At 40.7% G+C, this 15665-nt stretch overlaps 1 protein-coding gene and 1 long non-coding RNA gene across 10 annotated transcripts; both read right to left on the reverse strand.

Annotated features, from left to right (window-relative positions):
- Positions 1-385: 385 nt before the first annotated feature.
- Positions 386-8600, reverse strand: LOC121297751. The gene is made up of 4 exons (XR_005947203.1): positions 8561-8600; positions 8232-8300; positions 2848-3031; positions 386-2335 (listed from the first exon to the last, which is right to left on the reverse strand). It is a non-coding gene; the product is annotated as an uncharacterized LOC121297751 (long non-coding RNA).
- Positions 8601-10435: 1835 nt separating this feature from the next.
- LOC121298332 (protein ABHD14A-like) lies at positions 10436-15655 on the reverse strand. 9 transcript variants are annotated; one of them, XM_041225417.1, is made up of 7 exons: positions 15520-15655; positions 14902-15018; positions 14330-14384; positions 13771-14067; positions 13078-13193; positions 12363-12580; positions 10436-11677 (listed from the first exon to the last, which is right to left on the reverse strand). In XM_041225417.1, exons 3-7 carry the CDS (start codon positions 14344-14346, stop codon positions 11438-11440), a joined length of 888 nt encoding a protein of 295 aa, XP_041081351.1. In that variant the 5' UTR covers positions 14347-14384; positions 14902-15018; positions 15520-15655; the 3' UTR covers positions 10436-11437. The 9 variants fall into 9 exon arrangements, with proteins under 9 accessions (XP_041081351.1, XP_041081347.1, XP_041081350.1 ...); XM_041225413.1 differs by having other exon boundaries at positions 14885-15018; XM_041225416.1 differs by having other exon boundaries at positions 14880-15018.
- Between the last annotated feature and the right edge of the window lie 10 nt (positions 15656-15665).

Raw genomic sequence — 15665 nt, forward strand, 5'->3', positions numbered from 1 at the left:
AGTTCACAGCATGCCTCTGTAAAGCACTTTGTGATGATGATCCACTATGAAAGGTATTATTACACATATGCATATTTGTATCATTTAAAATAAATACAGCAAACATTTGCCTGACTGATGCACTACCTGTTACACTGCATTTAGGAACCTGGCAGCCAGTTTTGTTTGCTTCCAGTAAATGAGTGGACGCACACTGCATAGAGCTGCACGACACCAGCTGCATCAAAGATAGGAAATATTTCTGTGAAAGATGACTCTGTCCAGAGCAAGAAGGGGACATTTCACGTGTCAGTTGTTATTTTTACATTTATTTATGTTTTTATTTTGTTTGATAATTCACTGATGGTGAAAATAGAACATCCTTAAAAGGTGGACATAAAAAAATTAAACAGTCTACAATTTAAACGTACTTTATTGTTTTTCAGGCAAACATTTTAATATGTAGGAGCATTTGTTGTATAATAGCTTGAGAAAATGGTCAGTTTTAAATGTGACAAGGCTGTTTTTTTTAAAGCTTTGATACATATTATGTTTAATGGTGAAATATCTTGAAATACCTTTTTTTAGACTGAGAAATTAGCATTTTTAGTACTGTGAATAAATTACAGCCCTAGTTGTGGGTAAATTAGGTTCTTGCTAAACAAAAATAAATACATTTTAAAAAGCCAACATGGAATAGAGAGCATCTTTAACTCGATATTTGAAAGCGAAATCTGGCTGTCGCTCTGTATTAGTTTTAATATTTTTCTATGAGATCTCAGTCTCAGTATTGGACACACATACTGTAGAAATACCCAGCGAGGTCGTCTGTGCTTCACAGAGATGACTCCCTATGAGCACCCTGCTCTCCACAGCCTCAGCTCTCCCAGCCCAGATCTACCTGGCCATCCAGAGCCGAAAGGGCTGAATGGGAATAAGATTCAGGGACTGAGGTCCGTGACAAACCACAAGACACCATCTGTGTGAACGCATGGCAATGCCTCAGGAGAAGCTCAAACTAGGAAAGCAGCTTTCAAGCTCATCGCATCTCACCGATAGGGGACAGGACAGAACCGTAACATCAGTGTATCTCACAGCCCCCTCCCCATGTGTTCTCAAAACAGTAACATTCCTCCTGCTCTTCTGTTATCAGTTTAGAACCGCAGACCAGATCACTGGACTCCAGTTAAACCAGTACATCCAAATCATTCTCTCTCAGCAATTACGTAGTGTGTACGGACCTCTGCCACTAGGAAAAAGCAGCAGTCTTTATATTTCTCTGTTGAAACTGCTCTCATGTAAAGAACGCTTTTATTTTCTTTCTTTCCTGATACTTAACCCTGTCAGAATTTCATCCTCATGTGCCCAGGGGCAGGAGAACAATTTGGAGACAGCAACTGAGTAATAATTTAATAGCTGGTAAATTATCTGCCTAAAAAAATAAAAAGCTACAGGCAGTATATGTATTTTCAGATAGTTATCTTCTTTCACAGAACATTAACCCCAGATTTGGAAAGGGAGCGCGAGACGCACAGAGAGTGAGACAATGGGAAAGAGAATAGCAACAGAGCCCAGAGTGCTTTTTATTTGTTTGTTTTTTATTTTATTGTTATTATCTTCTCTGGCTCTTCTCTTTTATGACCAGCGAAAAATTATGGAACATGCCAATGTTTCATAAAGTTCCGTCTAGGGGAAAGAAAAAAAACACAACAAAAATCTCTGCAATGCAATTTCCTATCTCTGAGAGGGTAGCGGCTGCACAGTGTCAGTGCAAGATAGCAAACCAGCTTCTTTTCATTTTTATCACAGCTTGACGGCAGTAATCACTTTGTGACTGTGTGTATTTGTTTGCGTACATCTGTGTGGATGAGTCTGTGAAAGTGCTTTCATTTTTACGGTGGGTTAAGGGCGTGCCAGCTGCGGCTAGTATGGCGTGCGTGTATGTGTGCCACTAGACCAAAGGTCTGAACTGTACACAAAGCTGATGTGTGGACAGACTCCGATGGCTTTGAATCTTTCTGAGACTTTTATCATGGGAAGCTGGAACCAACATCATTACCATGACAACATGACTGCCTGGAATACCATACGACTCCTGACGCAATGAGAGACCATCAAATGAAACTGAGGCTGTGACTTGTGTAGTTTTTTTTTTTGGCTCCACTTGTTCTTTGGTGTAGTAAAGTATAGTATATTAGAATAGATGAGATTATTATGATATAGTTATATTGCATTAACTTGTGGTGGATAGAGCAGATGGTGCTGACAGAGTTGAAAGGTCACAGACTCATATCACTTTCTTGATGAGGAAATCAAAGACAGTTGACATTCCACAGCAGCACGTAGTCTAGCTGAACTGAAAAGCAATCAAAGGAAGCAATTGGGGAACCTTAATTAAACTCAATACTGGAGAAACAGAACTCTGCAGACATCAAGCATACGTTAGAAAGAGGGAAGCTGTCATTTGAAGCTATTTATTCTTTAAGAGGTCTTAAATTAAATCCGCTTAGCAGGGGAAAAAAACATCGGAATGTTTTCACATTTTCATGTGTCTTAGGGATTACGCAATCAAAGACTATCACACACTCTGAATAGATGACAGTTACTGCCTGATTCTGAACAAGGTCATTAGGGTTTGCACCTTGCAGTAACTCGTGTATGAAAACGTGCCCCTGCGTAAACTACATTTATCACATGAGCCTTGAACATTACAGATACCGCTCCATACCGAAACACAATCTAAAATGTGTATCCCGTGGACTGGTCATTGGGTTAATATAACAACAGGCTTTGCCCTGAAACCCTGCCAATCAAACCAAAAAAAGAAGAAAAAAAAAGGAAAACAGAAGAGAGGCAATGTGCTCTCACCTGAACGCTCACCTCCATCTCGGAGGACTTTTGTCTGCGGCAGTCGAGATGCTGACTGGGTTTCGACCTTGGGAAGCGTGTAGCTGAGAGACATTTTTCAGCTGATTACTTGCAAGTCAAGGAGGTCCTCCGTAGTGGACCAGTGTCTGCTTTCTCTTTTGAAGGGGGGGTGCCCCCCAGTTGCCTGTACAAGAGGTCAATGACAACACAGAAACAGATGACAGGTTTGACAATCTCTGCCTATCAAGGGAATATTGAGCATGAAGCAAGGCTAGGTAGGGGAATCTGCAGGACCAGTAAGCATTTACAGCTACCTGGGCTTATATGGAACATGCAGATATCACGGGCAGTCTGTGCAACACATAGTGTCACAAAGTGCACAGGCACTAACTGATCTTTGTAATTATATGTGCCACTTTCCCAGTAGTATTAGAACAGTATTGTAACACAGGGTGTCTCAATATGTGTTGGTGGACGGTGTGCATCGCTGACCATAACTAAATATAACTGCTATCTATAAGAAAGGTCCTCAGAAATGATGCCTGCCACTTGCAGTTGGTATCTGTTTTTAAAGCAATGTTAGATTGGCTTTCTGTGTAGCTGTAATGCATGGCTTTTAACCTCAGATTCTTCGGAAAGCTCCACTTTCCATATATCCTCCCTCTCTGAAAAATGTAATTTGATTCTAGTGCATGTAGTCCTCGGGGAAACAGTGACTCTGCTGTTTCTCTTTTTGTGCAAACAAAAGGCATCTGCCGGCCACACAAAGCACTTTCCAGTGCTGTTGGGTGTTTTGCTGTGTAAAAGGTCTCTAATGTAAAACCAAGGGCATTATTTAAATGGGAACCTTTTCATTTATTAACAATGAACGAACTTGCATGTTAACTTGTGTTGCTCAGTTTGTGTTCACAGTTAGTTAATATACACAAACCTATTTGTAAGCTAATAAAACGGTTTTCTAAAATCATTTTCTAACATACTACAGTAACATCTTTAAAAGTGCCATTAAACAAAATGCACCCATATGAATGAATCAATATGTATTTCACAAGCTATTTCACATCATGGAGCAGCAGCTGTCACATGCTGGTGGACCACACACATGGCTTTGACAGAGTTCTTTCTTTGGCACCAAAGCACAAAGTTGGGGCCTTGACATCTTTGATTTGTATGAAAAGATAAAAAGGGAGCCCCCTTGTGCAAGAGTTTTACTGAAGGGCACACCGAAGGTCAAACACGGGAACTTGTTAGCTTCAGATTTAGCTTGCAAAATATTTATTTAAAAAAACAAACAAAAGATTACTTTTTTTTCCAGATTTAATTGCTCAAGACAAAGATGTAACTTACATTAAACTGCTGAAAGATTGTGTATTTCAAATGTATCTGTTAGCTAAATGTTGATGCCAAATGTTTAAAAAGGATTGAAGTATCCTGTGTTTTTTCATGGATTCTGCAAGGGTTGTGCACCGTTAAATATTAAGAGGCCTGTTCTTTGCTCTAATCACTGACATATGAATCTTTCTGAAAACACAAAAACATGATGATCGTTCATTTAGAGCCAGACATTCGCTCAGTGGAGACAGCAGCTCCTGTTGGCTGGGGAATCATTTATGTCTGCCGATAATCAATGTGATCATTGCCCAGTTCATTTGCATGCTCCATTGCATCTGTCAGTGTGCAGGCACTTTATAGCCTAGCACTTCATGTTCTCGCTCTATCTCCTTGCTCAGCCTGTAATGATTTGCATTGGCAATTTTTAAAAGATCATTGCAGCTCAGGTGGCTGTGCTGAGTGTAAGCATTCGCAGGACTGTGTGTAGAGCCTTTTCTGACCAGCGTGTGTCGATCAAAGATTAATATCCAGCCTGGCTAGAATTAGCTGCTAAATAACTGGCCACTGCAATAATGAGGTAATTACCCAGCAGCCAGGTAATGCCTGGAGCTAAGGTTGATAACGTTGATATTAAACTGAAAATGGGTTTGTGTGCACGAAGACAGGTTTAAAATGGCTGCTTGGAACTACCGTCACCCACTGTTACTGAAGAGTTTGAAAGATTTCAAAGCCCTGTGAGATTTCTGTAGTATGTCAGAAACTATGTTACATTGTACAGAAATAGTCCAAATATACCTCATGCTGCAGCTGCCCAGTTTGGAAAAGCAATTCTGCATTCAAACAACCAGCTGAAGCATTTTGTAGATGTCCTCTTTGACGGGTTGCCTGGATGGGTGGACAGTGTGGTTGGTAATATATTACTCAATTTAATCTGACCGCATTCAGCAGGTTTTGCGCACCTGTTGCACTACAATGTCGATTAAGAGCACAGCCAGCCTAACTTTGCAGCTGTAGGAATTACAGGGCTGTTTGGAGTTACAGTACTACTCCCTTCCTTTGAGCAAAGCTACTGAAACTGCACTGTACAGCAATCTGTTATGCCAGGTTAGTACAGAAATCACACATCACTGTGTAGTTTTGTTTTTAAGATGCGTCACTCCAGACATCCTACAAATCGATCAAAAATGCTGCAGTGTATTGTTGTAAGGGTTAATTTGTCAGGGCTTAAAAAGAGATCTGTGATATTCAGTTATTTTACTGTACTGATCAGATGATTCAGTGGATCCCTTCAGAACCATTTAAGGCTGCCCTTGGTGAGGATACCCCATTTTGACAGCGTTCAACCCCTGTGTCACACAGAAGACTTGAAATGAACGGCCAAGACTGGAAAGAGTGTGTTGAATCTTTGTATATACTGCCTCCAAGTGGCTGTAAGGTAAAGTACAGTATATAATCTTAGACTCCCTATATGTATGCATACTTAAACTGAGAAAAAAAAAAATATATATATATATATATATATATATATATATATATATATATATATATATATATATATATATATATAAAGCAGCACCTAGTTCAGTCAGTTCTCAAGAGTTTCCGAGACGGAATACAGTTGGCAACTTTTGTTTCTAAGTTTAATTTAGTTTAATTATTTATTTTATTTAAAAAGTGCTTTCATTCACATATCTGTTTGTTTGATTGCTGGCTTGCCTGCCTGACCACTGGCCGTCCTGTCACGTCCCCTTGTTAAACAATAACACACAACCACTGCAAACACACTAGTGACTGTCTCAACCGTGGAGTTCTTCCTGTTCTAAACCCCTACCCCCTGGCCCCCCCCCCCCCCCCCCCCTACAACACACAGGGGAGATCATCAGAGACAAGGCAAGCTGTCAGCAGTTCCTTTTTTCCTCCCAGAGTAAGAACTGTGAGGGCAAATATAATTTAATTTGAAACTCCTTGCAACAGCCCAAGAGCCTTGCATGACAGCTGAAAAGCTACAACAGGGTTGTAATACCAAAATAAGGGAGGGTGACAGTCTGATTCAAGTTATCAAGAGTCAGGAGTGAAAGACCTTCATTTTAGTTCATGTTTCTACCTAGCCACAATGTTCCTGTACTGCTAGTTTTGGTCATTTGAAATGTCTTGTCAGGCAATGCTAAAATCTGCATGTACACCTGACAGCAGCTTATCACAGGCAGTAATGTGACAGGTAAAGCCATCAGCACTTTGTCCCAGAATAACAAGGCACAACTGTACAGAGCAGGAGTGAAGAAAAGGACAGCAATCAGTCCATCAGTTACCCCCCAGAATGGTGTCACATGCACTGGTCTGTAGTTCCTCTTCTAAGAACCCTTCACCATAGTATTTTTAAAGTTTTCCCTTATTCTTTTCCCATGGTTATACTCTGCATTTACCAGTTTACCCTGGGTTTCCATGTTTATTAATATACTTTACCCATACCTTGCTATTATTTACAATGCTCACCTATGCATTGGCATGCTTTCACTATGCTTTATTACACTATGCTTTTACTATGGGAAATTTTTATAAGGGACGGACATGGATTAGTCTTTCAGTAACATGCATGCACTTTGTGACAGTGACAAAGCGTGTCCCCTCCATTGGATTTGCTATATATTTTGAAGTAAGTAGTTGGTGAATGTGAACCTCTGGGACTCAATGAATCAATGTAAAATGGTTCCCTGGAAGACTGGCATCATTGGATCCTAAACCAAGAATGGAGACATCTCTTACAATTTCAATCATCCTTACAGCAGCTTTAAAATGCACCGAAACAACAAAACAAGCAGCAGCTGTGAGAAAGGCAGTGCTGGCAATCAATAACCAAGCAAATTATCTTACGTTTTGTTATCTGATACTAAAAAAAAAAACTCTAACAGAATGCAATCCCAGGGTGAGTGAATGCAGTACTGAGGCGTTTGTAATTACATTTTTACACAGAGCCAAGAACAGAAACATACGCAGGCAGAACAGACCAGTGACTTCCCACTGTCTCCGAGATTGGGGAGAGGGCTGGTGCCACTGAACTGTGAAAGGCAGATAGCCCGCAGGCGGGGCTGGCACAGCGGCCTTTCGAGGCTCAGCTGTGCTATCACCACAGATAACGTGCTTGAATAAAGGTTATGATACAGCGTGACATTTTCATTGTGACTGTACAACTTCACCAGGACTCCCCATTTGAAAGTGTGCGGCCATGCGTGTGTTTAGGGGAGGGGTGCTTTATTCAGTCCTGTTCTATATTCTGCAATGCTATCCTTTTATACAAACCCCTGACGGTGGTTTTGCCTCCCTAACCTACGGGAGTGCCAAGCTGAATGCAACACTCCCTCCAGAATCCTCAGCGAAGAGCAGCAGGCCACAATTCGACTGACTTGCACCACCTTGTGACAGAATCTCTCAGAGTCCCCGACAACTTCCCTGAATTCCAATGTGTGATTATCGATGTACGTTACCGTACCTAATGCATTACATCTGGATTTGATAAGGCAGGAATTAAAAACTAAAACATGTTTCAGCTAAGCAGATGCACATTATTTGTTTGAGCTCCTTTAGAAGGTATCGAGTCATTAAGTTTCAGTTCTTCCTGAGGTTTACTCCAAGATCGTGAAACTAGAAAATGGAGTGGAAAGGGACCCATGCTAGCCTGAGTTTATGGGTTTAAAAAGGTAGATTTGTTTTTAAAACTGCGGCACTGAAGAGCATTCAAACAGACCCCTACAGAAAACATTAATGAGGCATGAAGGAACCTGTCTGTCAAGCTGTCTTCTTATAGAAGACTGCGCACAGTGACCTTCGGTCAGAGTCTGTTTTACATCACATTTTCCATTACAAGGAATCGGAGAGAGAAATTCAGACACTTGACCTATCAGACACTTGACCTATTTTAACAGTCCAGCTCTGTTCATACCAATGAACCCTGTGATCTTTGTTGTCAGAGTTCAAGACCTTGGCATGCTGTCCATGATTGATTGTATGATCTTGTGAGGATCCTGAGTTAGAACTGAACAGCACAGAAACTGTACCTGTGCAAACTGATAGGTGACACCTTCCCCAGCGGCCTCACACCACGCTTTAATCTGCTCTTCAAATTCCTGTTGGAAAGAGATTTGTTTTCATCGTAGTGTCTCAGGTGCATTAGAAACAAATCAAATAACACAGCGGAGCACGTTTCATCACGGAACAGAGTCAGGGTGCAATTAAAAATGCTGCCACCACAGAGCTATATGAATTTTGCTGCAGAGCTCAAGTTATGGGCCATACACAGGGGTGCAGATTCTCCATTTCTTTTTTTGTTCTCAGTTTAAAAGCTGGGGTAATTGTGCACAGAAGCACAGCGAATGCAGCCCCATACCTTCAGACCGACAGTGGGCGGGATCCTCATGTCAAAGCTGTTGGGGGTTGGGGGGGGGGGGGGGGGGGGGGGGGGTGACGTCATATGCCACGCCCCCTTGCACCATGGTCATGTTCACTGTGGTGACACTGCAGTGCAGTGGGTCGTACTCATGTGAGTGAATCCACAAGAGAAAAAGACTCTTTTTCAATGTTTTCGGATTTCACTCATTCTAGTTGTTTCAGGTTGGGAAAGTCCAAACCTAAGATGATTTTGGTACTAAAACCTATAAGACGATGGGTCGAGCTACCCTCTGTCCTGAGTCTGTCTCCACTCAGTTTATAAATGGGTCCTCTGGTCCGGGTTTCTGTCCTTGATATAGTGGACGGGGTTGACTTTGTGGAACTGCAATCAAGTATCTTATAACCCTTTTATTTCCCAGGCATGACTCCTACTCATATTTATTGCACTCATCCCTGCGTAGGCAGCTACAAACAGTTACACATTTAAAAGCATTGTGTTTAATAACCTGGACCCACAGAGATCCAAATCAAACGTTTGCAGTAAGACAGTTAAAATCCCATTAATTCCCTTTACTATTTAACACTGCCAAGAGGCTTGTAACAGCACAAATTACACAGCTAGCCCCAGTACAGCACTTGACAGAAAAGCATTAACCAAAGACAAAGCTCGAAAATAGAGGACGACGCGGGAGAGAGCAGCCCTGGAGAGCAATGCATTAACCAGGATAAGAGCAGTCGCAGCAGCAGGGAATAATCACATCAACTCTCAGATAGCACCGTCATCCCTTGTCATTCCCAGACACGACTCTCCTTCCCCTGGAGCACGCTTCTGAATGACATCGTTCTTGTCATTAAAAGCCAGGGTATGTACAGCTGCTTGAATGGCATCGATCTTGTTATTAAATGCCAAGAACAGCTCTGCACCACATCTGTACAAATTAACTCAATAAGAAGAGAGCAAGCCACCAAAAGTTAGCCATCAACAGTTCAGCCAATCAATATGGCAAAAAAATTATTATAAAATAAAATACCGTAGGTCACCTTGAGCTATATTCTCAGTGAAATATAGCATGCACTAGCCCAACCAATGACTAGTCATGGATTCTTCAGCTTTATTAACCCACTCCCCTAATAGAACTTCAGGTAATTAAACTTACCTTGCTCCTCACCAACAGCAAAAGTAAAAGCATAAGAAGAGAGGACTGGATGATAACTAATAAAGTCCAGGTTTATTTTGAAACACGACAGGATTAAGAACTGTAGTAATCCCTTGCATGTAGCAGGAGTTTAAACGTTCTCCCAGTCATTGACCTCTTATCCTATTTGGTGCTTTGTCAGCACTAAAGCACAGGATCTCAAAAAGCCACAGGATCTCAAAAAGCCCAAACTGGCGAATTAGCACCACTAGAAGCAAAAGCTTTATACTGCAGGGACAAAGGCCATTTGGCACTACTGCCTACTCACAATGCTGTTAACCCACTGGTGTCTAGTATGCACTGATTTGTACACTCTTGTGTACAAAGGTGTTAAATGCACTTCCCTCGAATCTCTAGTTGGCAGTCTTAAGCATTGTGGCCTGAACACAGAAAGAGTGACTGGTCCTTATGACCAGTCTGAAGGTAAGAGTTTTTAATCCCTACATTTAAAAATATATATTAAATGCTGCATAACAATGTCAGCCACTCACTTTAAACACAAGTTGGTTCTTTTCTGCTGTACAATGGGATTATTTTACTGCAGTCCATGTTCCTTATTCTATTCAGCTGGGGTAAATGCAAACAAATTAGATTTTGATAAGCAATGTTGGACACACTTTTTTTCTGCACACATTGGAATAAAAAAAAAGACTTGAGGTTGTTAGTTTAAATAACATTTATTTAATTAAATAAATACATAAACTTTTTCCAGCTATTTATTTAACCAGTAACAGTAACATGTTTTAAAGGGTGCTGGGAACTGAAGTTCTACAAGTTCAACTCCCAAGAACCATGAAAGAACTACAAATCCCAAAGGACTAAACCTTGTCTAATCTTAACACAAGGAACTGAAGTCATCCTAGGACTTGCTCATTTGGAAAGTGGATCTGTTCTTGTGCTGTAAGGTGAGAGTCGGAACAGAACCCTCCAACCCTCCAGATTAAATTTTGCAATGGGCACAGAAGCTAAGAAACTAGCCAAAAAAACAACAACTTAAAACCTCAGGTGTGTGTAAAAGCCCTTAAATAAAGAGTTGTTATACCTAGTTAGTAATTATAAACTTCTTATCCCAGTTACTGTCTGCCCTTGGTGTTACAGAATTCATTCATAATTGTGATCCAGCAGATCACATCTACTTAACCTCTGGCACTGCCACACTTTTAGCAGCTTTTAAATACCAGAAACTATCATTTTTAAAAGCAGCTATAATTATAGCGGCATCAAAATGATAGGGTTGGTTCCCACCAACAAGTAGAATTTCACATCCTTTCCATTTATTGAAGAGCCTTGTATATTTGCAAAATATGAAGAAACGTTTGTCAAATTGTAACGCCTAATTATAGCACCAGGCTTTTGTTTTAATCTATTTTTAAAAAAACTGACAATACTACTTTAGCATCCTTTTAACTAGATGAGCTAAGACTGGGCCAAATGGCCTCCACTCGTTCTGTACATTTTATGTAGCAACCTTTTAAGAATTTTTTTTCTTTTTCTGCTTGTTTACGAAGGTTGTTATTACAGGTTACAGAGTAGCGCCCGTGTTTTTGAGGGGCTACCTACTAGTGACCCCTAAACAACACAATGAGGAGACATAACAAAGAACAGGCCCTAGTGAATCCCTACTTTCACTGCCACAATCGGCTGTTTTTTCATGCGACTTAAAACTCTCAAGCACTATTTTATTTTTTTTCTTCCGAAAGGTTTTCTTTTTTTCTTCCGTGGTGTGAAGGAGTCTCTCTGCTCAGCCTGCTCAGGAAGATGAGCAGTGCCTGGTGGAACTCCCTTGGCTTGTCCATGTAGCACGCGTGCTTGGCTCCATCGATTCGCACTACAGTGTGGTGAGGGAGCTGGCTCAGGTTCTTCAACGACTGGGTCCCCAGACTGCCATCCAGGGCACCAAACACTATCAGAGTCGGGGTCTATGAGAGGAGCGAGGGAGACAGAAACAGATGTATTGCAGGGGCTGTTCAAATTCCCTTTTCTTGTGCCCAGTCCTGGTTCTTAAAACTACCTTGTTGACATTTCTTAACTAAAATGATCAGGGGATTGAGAATAAACAGGACCAGACTATGAAAGCTATTTTTCACTCTGCATGCAGTAAACCACAAATGTAACTTCTTGACTATCTTGTTGCTATATGTAGTAACTATAAGCTACTCACTAATCCACATCCTGCACAATTTTTTGTATTTCAAAAAATTTGTATTTGTGTAGCTCTTAACACTTCCAAGACCTTGCCCCAATCATGTCCAGCCTGCAACTAAGTAATTAAAGACCTGGGGCTGGTTGCATAAAACACTTTAAGCATTAAGTTTAAGTATAACACTTCAGGATACATTCTCCATTAGCTAGGGTATTGACTCTTAAATGTGTTAAGCAGCTTTCTGTAAGACTCTTAAACTCAAGGAATACTGAAGAGGAAATTTAACTTCAGGCGTTTCATGTAAATGGCCACTGGTTCAAACAAGGTCTTGGTTTAGAATGGACTGAAAGAGTCACAAATGAGTAACGCCTTCCAAACGCTATAGAACACAAAGTGCCTGATCAACTGTGCTTTGACCAAACTGATTGATGCTGACATAATGAAGAACGCGTCTTCTCTACCTGTATGTTTTGGTACTGCTGCTCGCTGTAGAGCTTGGTGCCCACGGGGGCGACAGCGACGAAGCCTCTGAGACGGGAGCTGTGGAGCATCAGGAGAGGGAGAGAGAAGCGCCCGCTCATCGAGGGGCTGACCAGGACCGGCGCCTGCACCTCCAGGGAGTCCAGGAACCTCAGCAGGAGGTTAGTCCGGTTCTGATCCGTCTTCACTGATTCCGAATCTTCTCATATCCATTGCGAAGCAAAACATGTTTAATTTATGCAACACAATAACAGGAATTTCTTTTTAGTTTTAATTAAGAATCTCACCCATCTCAAAATTTACAGGGATGGAAATAAGATCCAATGCTTACCATTCCTGTTTTACTATGAGTTTACTAAGACACACCTGAGCTTTTTACCAATACACAGTAGCTAATCAAGCTCCTAGTAAAACCTGGAATGAATGACACTGATACGCAATAGGAGTCTTACTTCCATCATTCATTTTTTTAAATCAGAAAACCCATCACAACTGTGTGAATTTTTTTTTCCCCCCTAAAATGTTAAATGACTTTGGACAACATTCTGTACACATATTTTACAGTCATGATGAACTGGATCTGCAACAACAAACCTTGGGTTACTGATAGATTTGACAAAGTTCGCTTTACTTAATACCTTTTAGTGTATTATAGGACTCAGTACATAGTTAGTATGGTGCACAACATGTTCTTACCGGGCAAGTCCAGGGCCAGTGCTTGGTAGCCGTGACTGGCCAGTAAAGTGAGGGTGCCCAGGTCCTCCCAGGTCTTTGAGGTGAAGGCCTGACCGTGCAGCAGAACCACCTGCAGCCTGTGTGCGCGAGCAGCATGGTTACAATTAGGAAATACAAGTTCAGCACTGGATTTAATGGCTGCTGGAATAAGGGGACTCCTATTTGAAGGTTTGGGGTCCAATACCTGTTGTTCAGTTCCAATTTCAATTACTTTATAAGATCAATTCCCAATTCCAGTTCCCTTTTAACCAATTCCAGCACACCACTGATCAAAATTGCAATTCGCTGTACTGTGTTAAAATGAGCTCCTCACAGTGGCAACAAATTACTTACATTGAAGTCCCTGTCAGCCAATTAAACTGGCTTCAAATTAAAGCAGTTGAACACTCACAATTATTATGTATCTAAACTATCAATTCCTTCGAAGGAACTGGATTTGGAATTGTGAATAGTTTCCAAAAAGGAATTGGAATTGAAGAACAGGAATTGACCTCAACCCTTCATTTATGTTATGATACTGTAAAACAAAACAAAATTAAACAAAGATAACGCATAAATAAAATGCAGAAGAGTAGTTCTTTCATTACCAAGAATTTGAAGAATTCAAAGACAAGGAGCAGCACTGCGTTCAATGCCTTGGTCACTGGTACCCACCTGGGCTGCATCTTCTTCCCCGCTGCATCCACGCTGATCGTTTCCCTGAAGGAGAGAGGCGGGTCTCCGGCCAGCTGGCCCGTGCGGATTGTGATGTTGACTGGCTTAGGGAATTTGGCGGTCGGAGCTGTGGGAGAGCCTCCTGTCAGCCCCATCCTCTGGACATTCAGGAAGGGCTCCATACTGCCCTGGCGAATGGCGGGCAGCAGCAGGTACAGCAGCACCGTCGCCAGCAGCACTAGACCCAGGACTACCAGCCGGTTTCGGAAGAAATGCATTATCCCAGCGCGGCACAGTCTAAAGAATGGGAGGGGAGAAAGGAGAAGCCAAGGTTATACACTGGCTACAGAAACTTAACTGTGTGCTAGGAAAAGTCCATTCGGCCCATCATGGTCCTTTCCTTGTTAGCACAACATTCTCTCCTACAGGGGGATCAAAAGCACAGAATCTGGTCTTTCTTTAAATGTTCCCATTGTTTCCAATCCCACTGTGCACCTGGTCTGCTATTCCATTCATTTATACCTCTCTGTGTAATAAAGTGCTTCTGTTCTAAACTTACTTTTGCTCAACTTTCATTCACGCCCTCTCTCACAGTTTAGGCCAGTGGCACTGTCCTAAGGATTGAAAGAGCAGTAAACCATTAGGACTGGTTTAAAAACAACACAATAGACCAACCCTGTTCTTTGTTCCAATCATGTCCTTAATAACACCGTATAAAAACACACACATTTTTAACAAGGCAAAAGTTTTATCACACAGAAAGGAGTCAAAACCAAAAGTATATACTAAAAAAAAAAAAAAAAAAAAAAAGAATACATAGCAAATTACTCAACGCAAAGCGTAATAATTTAATATTTACAGGAAATTAAGCAACAAAACAAACACTAGATAAAATACGTTAAATACAGTTTTGAGCAGAAACCTGAAAAGGTGTTTTCACAGTCAGCTTATTTTAAATAATCCTGGAAAACATGTCGTAATTAAAATAATCCTAAATAAACTGTAACCTACGCTGCACTAAAATTGCAGGTTTAATCTCTAAACCTAAAAATAGTGACCAACGAAGTATACACTACAGTCTCCCAAACAAGTCCGTTATCTTAGCTTACAATACCGATGAACTGCAGTTACTTGCTTGTCCTGCTCGCCAGTGTTTATCTCATCACATGCAGTGCACCAGCTCCTGCCTTCCCCCTCTTCTGCTGTGATAATGACAGCTTCGCCCGGACTTGCGTGCGTCTGTGTAAACTGTCCGCCGGGGGAAAAACGATTAAATAACATTCCACTTTGGTTTATTTATTTATTTATGCAATTAATAATCCCAAAACTAATATATATATATATATATATATATATATATATATATATATATATATATATATATATTTTAAACAATATCATATTGTAAACATTACCGGAAACATATATATTGCTCACGAGCCAACTTCCCAATGTTGAAGGTATGTTTATATATTAATTATATATAATTATATATTATATATATATATATATATATATATATATATATATATATATATATATATATATATATATATATATATATATATATATAAAACAATAGCAGACACGCAAAAAATACTATTGGCTGCAGAGGAATTTGATCTCTGAATTTCAGCAACCAACAGACAAGATTACTCAGACACACTGGGTGAATGTGCGTCGAGAGTTCAAAGGAATTAATTTTCACAGTGGCGACAATGTCAAAACCCTTAGCTCACCTGTACTCACCTATGATACCTGGCCTCTGTCTGTTTTTTTCTGTCAACATATGGATGTGTTTGTTAAGTACTGGCTTAAAGTCTTGTGCTTCAAAAAAAAGATCTCACCCATATTAATATACATGGAGAATTTTGCAAAAACTGCATTCCCCATGA

Source organism: Polyodon spathula, chromosome 23, assembly GCF_017654505.1.
Source record: "Polyodon spathula isolate WHYD16114869_AA chromosome 23, ASM1765450v1, whole genome shotgun sequence".
NCBI classification, from domain to species: Eukaryota; Metazoa; Chordata; class Actinopteri; order Acipenseriformes; family Polyodontidae; genus Polyodon; species Polyodon spathula.

Excerpts from the sequence above, each read along its gene's own strand:
- LOC121298332 (XM_041225417.1), bottom strand. Across the intron at positions 12,581-13,077 it reads ACTGGCCCTGGACTTGCCCG|ATTCGGAATCAGTGAAGACG; the intron begins GTAAGAACATGT and ends GGATATGAGAAG. Across the intron at positions 11,678-12,362 it reads AGCAGTACCAAAACATACAG|ACCCCGACTCTGATAGTGTT; the intron begins GTAGAGAAGACG and ends CTCCTCTCATAG.